Source organism: Austrofundulus limnaeus, unplaced genomic scaffold (genome assembly GCF_001266775.1).
Source record: "Austrofundulus limnaeus strain Quisiro unplaced genomic scaffold, Austrofundulus_limnaeus-1.0 Scaffold2530, whole genome shotgun sequence".
In the NCBI taxonomy this organism is placed as follows: Eukaryota; Metazoa; Chordata; class Actinopteri; order Cyprinodontiformes; family Rivulidae; genus Austrofundulus; species Austrofundulus limnaeus.
The window spans coordinates 9,426-16,409 of NW_013954932.1; the positions used below are offsets into that span (position 1 = coordinate 9,426).

The following is a 6,984-nucleotide window of genomic DNA, read 5'->3' on the forward strand; positions in this document are numbered from 1 at the left end:
GTCCACCACAGACTTTGTATGTAAACCTGCTGCTCCTGACGCTGAAATCGCGTTCGGTGTGAACGCACCATAAGACTAAACTCTGCTTCCTGCTCTGGACCCTGGTTAGTGGAAGATACTTATTCAATTTAACTTTTATTGAGATTATTTGCAATTTGAAAGGATTTTACTAAGACGTTTATCATGTAGGTTTGGATGAWTTTTATCTTAATATTAAAGTCCTTTTAAAAACTGCATTGTTAAATATTTTATTTGTTTGATGATTTAAAACATTTCAGTCTGACAAACATTCAAAGAAATGAGAAATCAGTATGTATGTGTATGTATATGAATTTTCCAGGCACGTAGTATATTTCTTTACCACAATCAAGTAACYGTTACCTTCAGTTATGATAAAATCTGTATATATCAAAAAGAAAACCTATTTTGTATCACAGCCATCTTAATGCTTTGAAATKGGCCTCACTCTAAGAACCTCCTACCATTTCTGACACTCCCTCTTCACATTTTCACAACAATACTTTGCGGGCAGGAGCTCAGCTGCAGACTGAGTTCCAGGGAGGAGCTRKGTTTAAATAGGCGGAGCTTTGTAGCAGTGAGTGTTTAGGCAGCTCCACATGGCTAACAYAAGAGATTCAAGGATTTTTCMAACAATTCAGTTCAGTTTATTTATTCAGCACCAAGTCACATCTGACACAAACATAACCTGAAGCCTAAAACTGAGCCAGAGCCTGGTTTTTAATGATGATGTCATTCTGTGACAGCCAATCAGCATCCAGCAGAACTCTGTTCCACCAGTCACAGCTCAGCAGCAGCACGCTCTCATCTCAACCTAGAGTTTTTGTGTATGTGTTCACTCTGAGTGCTTCTAGTTTTAATAACTTCAGGATACAGAGACTGAGTTCTGACCCAGGTTTCAGCTACACACATCTTTAACTGGAATAAACCCTAACACTAACCGTGTGGCTCTGGTTCTGTCTGCAGGTCAGCCTTCTTCGTATTCTGCAGCGAGTACCGACCCAGTGTGAAGCAGCAGTACCCGGGTCTGTCCATAGGAGACTGTGCCAAGAAGCTGGGAGAGATGTGGAGCAAACTGTCCCAGTCTGAGAAACAACCGTACGAAGAGAAGGCCCAGAAGCTGAGGGAGAARTACGACCGGGTGAGACCAGAACCAGAACACAGACACAGACTACGTTCACCCTGCAGGACTTAAAGTTCTGATCTGTGTGGTTTGATGGTCTAATTTAAAGGTGACCTCCATCAGACTCCAACAGTCCACAGCTCTGAAGAACACGTGACATCACACAGTGTGCTGTGTTTACAGAAGGGTGGATGCTACATGTTAGCATGTTAGCATGTGTGGACCCAGTCCGAAGTTGCTACAATATTATCTGCTGCGTTTCATCCAGTGTTTCCATTTGGCCTTCCTGCCAACTCGAGCAGAATGTCACTTCTAGAGCGACACAGTCTACATAAGCTTAAGTCTGGATCCATCATGCTGGTGTGGATCTAATCCAACATGTTGGTACAACTGTTAGCTTCAGTTGTTGGTTTCTCAGTCATCAGGACATGATGAAAGATGAAAAACAAAGCAGCTGGACTTCTGTTCTGTAGCTGAGCTCTAAACTGCAGGATGTTGGGATCAATAATACTAATATCTGGATTAATCTGGATCCCCAACAGAAGAGCCTAAAACACCTGGAAAATCATATTCARATTAAATTAAATGCTGCTCTTCTACCCTTTGTGGAGTGAATTCAGTCTTTGTAACACTGAATGTTTACCTCAGCAGTAGTCAAATTATTGTAACTAAAACTAAAAATAGTTGAGTGCAGTTTAACGACTGGTTTACAATTTATTAATGAAAAAACTTTGACTGTGTTTTAGATATTTAGTTTATTCATTTACCTCCATTGTCAAAGCATCTTACCTGAGTTGTGGCTGTAAGGTTGTCGGTGCCTGTCGTGGCAGCAACCCTTGAACCCACCGGTGGACATCGGCGGTGAGGGATGCTGTCAGGCTGAAGAAGGAGTCCTATCAGGTCTTTTTGGGCTGTGGGACTCTGGAAGCAGCTGACAGGTATCAACAGTCCAAGCAGATCGTGGTTCAGGTGGTCACTGAGGCAAAAAGTCAGGAGTGGGAGGAGTTTGGAGAGGTCATGGAACAGAATTCCGTACGACTTTGAGGCGATTCTGGTCCACTATCCGGCGTCTCAGTGGGGGACAGTGGTTCACCATCAAAACTATTTATGGTGGGGATGGTGCACTGCTGATCTCAACTCAGGATGTTGTGGGTCGGTGGGCAGAATACTTCAAAGACCTCTTCAATCCTACCCACATGTCTTCCCATGAGGAAGCAGAGCCTGAGGACCCTGGGTCGGACTCTCCAATCTCTGGTGCCGAGGTCACTGAGGTGGTTAAAAAGCTCCTCGGTGGCAGGGCGCCGGGGGTGGATGAGATTCACCCGGAGTTCCTTAAGGCTCTGGATGTTGTAAAGTTGTGTTGATTGATGTGACTCTACAATATTGCGTAGACATCGGGGGCAGTTCCTCTGGATTGGCAGACCAGGGTGGTGGTCCCCCTATTTAAAAAGGAGGACCGCAGAAGGCGTTTATGCACTGCAGGGCCGGCCCCGGCCCGAGTTCTAACCCAGGTTTGGCGGTTGTGCATAAGCAAAGTAGAGCCGGATCCAGCCCGAGTTTTGGAACCTGGCCAGGYGAGRTTCTATTCAGGCYGGCCTGATRGGCCCAGTTTGATGTCATGWACAGCTGMTCATTTGATTGGTTTGTTAGCAGCAGGGGCGGGACAGCAGTTAGTCATCAGCGCGACTATATTCGGACCGCAGCCATTTTACTTTTTSTGTTGAGCCTGGTCATAACTTGCTGACAATGTCTTCATCCCAAGCCCCCGTTGCGTGGTCTAAYGATGAGGTTAGCTTTTTCCTGAACTACTTGGCGGATGAGCATGTCCAGAAGGAGCTGGATAGCAGCACACGAAACGTGAAAGTGTTCAAGCGTGCGTCGGAGGAAATGGTGGCAACCGGCTTCACCCGTACATCTAAMCAATGTCGGGAGAAGCTGAAAAAATTAAAGTCTGACTACCGGTCAATAAAAGACCACAACGGCAAGAGTGGACGAGGGCGGAAGGATTGGCGGTGCTTTGATACAATGGACCAGGTTTTTGGCCAGCGGCCCTCCAGCAACGCAAGAGGAACTGTGCTGGACTCTGCCTCTCACTTGCTGCAGAGTATGATGGAAGATGGTGAGTTTGTCTTGTCGATATTTTTAGTRTTGTACCAAGTGTGACTTTTCCCAATGAAGCTAATACATTTCAGTTGGTCTGCGTTTATTTCGAGTTTTCGGTTGAACGGCTAGTTTCTTAGCTAGCTTAGCTTGCTAGCTTGTTTAGCCATGCGTGTGGCAATAGCTAACATAACAGGTTRACGTTGTTCTGTTGAACTTGTTTTTGGCTTAGAGTCTTCAACCTCGTCAGACACTTCTGAGTCAGCTTCAGCCGCATCAAGCATGGAGGAACAACCAGGACCATCGTGTCGTCCATCTCCGCCGGCCACACCTGCATCCACACCAGCGAGGCCCACAACTCCGCACCCCGCGGCGTGTGCCACCCCTGCTCAGCAAGGTGGTTTWATTGTTTGTTTTACATTTTTAGCAAGGCATTATCTTCGTGTTTTGCGTTAAGTTTACTAAAAAATATTGTGTGCGCTTGTTTTGCAGGTACTCGTTTTGGTCGGCGTAAACGGAGTACAGCATACACGGACTTCATCCTGGCCATGCAACAAGAGGCGCAGGATGACAGAAGCCAGCGAGACCGGCATGTCGATTTGCTCATGGAAGAACTGGAACAGGAACTGGAGTTGGCGAGGGCAGATTTGGAGGCAGCGAGGGCAGAATCTGAGGCCATGAGAATGATGGCACAGCAGCAAGAACGCATAGCAGATTCATTGGGAAAGTTGGTGGATGTGCTGGCTTCCAGAATGTAAACTCCGCAGTTGTACTTCCATTTGCAGTATTGCTTTATTTGTTTAAATTCAGTGCAATATTTTCTACCTCATTGTTTTTTGACATTAACAGTSCCACATTCTATTACTTTATTATTTTATTTAACCTGTGTGCAGCATTTTCTAGTAAAAATTCTACGAGTGCAAATTGTTTTAAAGTGATCTGTGTGCAATAGTTCTTACATTATAGTATCGAAGTGTAATAAAACTGTTTTTTTTTTACCACACTACTGCCTTTCTTTGATGTGATACATGACTGTGAGACAAAGATTATGAAATTAACATCAAAGGTTGTATGAAAGCACCTCCAAATGATACTTGACTTAATTTTAAACAACAAGTATCTTGTCATGAAATTACTTTGGTAAAAGTCTTCCTTAAGAATATTACCTGTGTAAAAGTTAAAGTACCTGATTAATTTTTAACTCAAATATGAAAAGTAAATTTCTGACAAAACGTACTTACCGGTAAGTATTAAAAGTATTAAGTTAAAATGAGTTAAATTTACAGAAATTACATTTAGTGGGTGGTGATCTCTCCAAACCAAAAATATTTTTGCTGGAGGTGTGCAGCTGTAATGTATTGTGTAGAAAGTACAGCTAATAGTGTAACAATGTATGAAGCAGAAGTAAGAAGTATGCTTAATAATCAGGATTYAAGTAAAGTACAGATAACAAAAACTTTATGTAAGTACACTAACAAATTATTGGTACTCAGTTACTTTTTAACACTGGGTTTTACCTCACACTCTGAAAGACCAGGTGACAGCTGGAATAAGAAGAAAATCTATCAGTTACTGAATAAAAAGGGTGCAGAAAGAAATAAAAAAATTAAATATATCCCTTCTTTAAAAACAACTTCAAACAACTTGAACTTGAACAATCTTACTATTTGAGATAAGAAAACCAAAATTTTTTTTGAAAACAAGAACAAAATATAAGCAAGCAGGTGATAGCACTTCCTACTGAATTTATACAGCTGTTTTTGCAAAAATAGGATTTGTTATTGCTGGAATAAACCTAACATGTTAACATAGCATAACATAAYCCAAACATATTCATAATATGAAACATGCGACACAAAATGTAAATGCTGTCATGTCAAAAAAAAAACAACAAACAACCCCCCACCCCAAAAAGAAAACAAAAAGAAATGTGTTATGTATGTGTGTAAATTAGTGATGTTGCAGTAGCTGCACAAAGGGCATTTCGTACAGCTCTCCCCTCCCCAGTTGCATTTGCWGCTCCTGCAGTGTGAGGTCTACCAGCTGGTGCCACATCCCAGGTGTTGTTGTACATCACCCCGTGGATTTCACACAGATTGTGGAGAGCACAGCAAGTTGYCACCATTTTCATGACAAGCTCATTGTCACACTCGTTCTTTTGCAGCAAACAACACCACCTTCCCTTTAAGCAACCAAACGTGTTCTCCACCGTAAGTCGAGCCCAGCTGAGTCTGTAGTTGAAGTTCTGCTGCTCCCATCAGTCGTCCGTTGTCTGAGAATGGTTTCAGGAGACAGACTTTCAAAGGATAAGCTGAGTCACCCAGGATGTAATAACCGATGCTGACGCCCCCCAGTGTCTCTGGTGTGGTGGAAAAAGACGTCCTTGTGCAGCCAGTTCCGACAGTGAAGACAGTCTCAGCACTCTGGAGTCATGGAAGCTCCCTGGTTGTCCCGAGCTGATGTTCCAGAACAGTCCCTTTCCATCAACAACCCCCATTAGAAGAATGGAATGCGAGCTCTTACGGTTAAAAAGATCTCTGTGATACTCAGATGGGGTGGTGATGAGGATGTGGGACCCATCAATAGCACCTACACACTGGGGGAGACCCCACCTGTCTTCAAAATAGGCTGCCATATCTCTAAATCATTCAGGAGTTGKAAATGTTATAAGCTCTGGCATTAGCACAGCATGTACTGCAGCACAGAACTCCTGGACACGTGCAGACGGTAGAAATGCTTACTCCAAACAAATGTCCAATGCTCCTGTATTCTGAGCCTGTAGGTACGTATGTAGCTTCCACAGAGCTATTGCCACTCTTTTTTTTTAGCTCATCACATTTTCTGAAGGTTGTGTCTTGTCGCTCTAAAGCAGCACGTAATCTGGAGCAGATGTAGTTAAAACTTTCCTCTGACATCCGAAAGTTCTGGACCCACTGTGCATCGGTAAATCCTGGAACAATAAGGTCCCACCAGTGAGAGCTTCRGTTGTAGGCMCAGACAGACGGTCCCCGGAGGCAGTACATCATCTAAATTAAATAAAAAAAGAAAACATTACCGGTATTGCTACAGTACGTTCACTTTGAATCATTCTGATGAGTCAAAACGAGTCTGGCAAGTCATTAAAATACTGTATATAGCAAAAAGCAACTGCTAACATAACGGTAGCATGTAACAAGCTAATATTGCTAGCTTACTCGTCGATGCCATCTGCGTCTCGCTATAGCAGCTTTCTGTTGCTGTTGTATGGCCAAGYACAGCCTTCGGAAACTCTCCGCTCTTCTGCGCATCACCATTCGTCRTCTCACTYGACATTTAAGGATCCATTCTTGCACTGAAATCTGTAATTTCACTACTTGCATAAACAACATCAGAACAGTCAGGAGTTCTGTGGCGGYGTCCATTGTTGTTGTGTCGCAAACCAAATGRCGTCACTGCCGTTATGCGCGCTTTTCCGGTAAACAGTTCCCACCCACTTGGAGGTGGCTCTGATGACAGTGCAAAACATCCAGGGCCAGACATAGGCCATCTGTGGGCCGGGGCCAGCCGGGGCCGGCCCTGCAGTGCGTAAATGCCTAGAGTGTGTTCCAAATATAGGGGGATCACACTTCTGAGCCTCCCTGTTAAGGTCTATTCAGGGGTCCTGGAGAGAAGGGTCCGTCGGATAGTCTAATCTCAGATTCAGGAAGAGCAGTGTGTGTGTGTGTGTGTGTGTGTGTGTGTGTGTGTGTGTGTGTGTGTGTGTG

At 43.9% G+C, this 6,984-nt stretch overlaps 2 protein-coding genes across 2 annotated transcripts in view; both read left to right on the forward strand.

Annotated features, from left to right (window-relative positions):
• LOC106511128 (high mobility group protein B1) overlaps positions 1–6,984 on the forward strand; it is a gene marked incomplete at its 5' end in the record, with an annotated part of 17,439 nt that overhangs the window by 3,838 nt on the left and 6,617 nt on the right. The window contains 1 exon segment of the mRNA XM_013999873.1: positions 985–1,159. Within this exon segment, the coding sequence (XP_013855327.1) occupies positions 985–1,159 (175 nt within the window).
• LOC106511127 (uncharacterized) lies at positions 2,340–5,119 on the forward strand (the record flags this gene model as incomplete). Its single annotated transcript, XM_013999872.1, is given in 3 exon segments — positions 2,340–3,260; positions 3,474–3,638; positions 3,734–5,119. Coding segments are annotated over 3 exon segments (804 nt in total). The 3' UTR covers positions 4,000–5,119.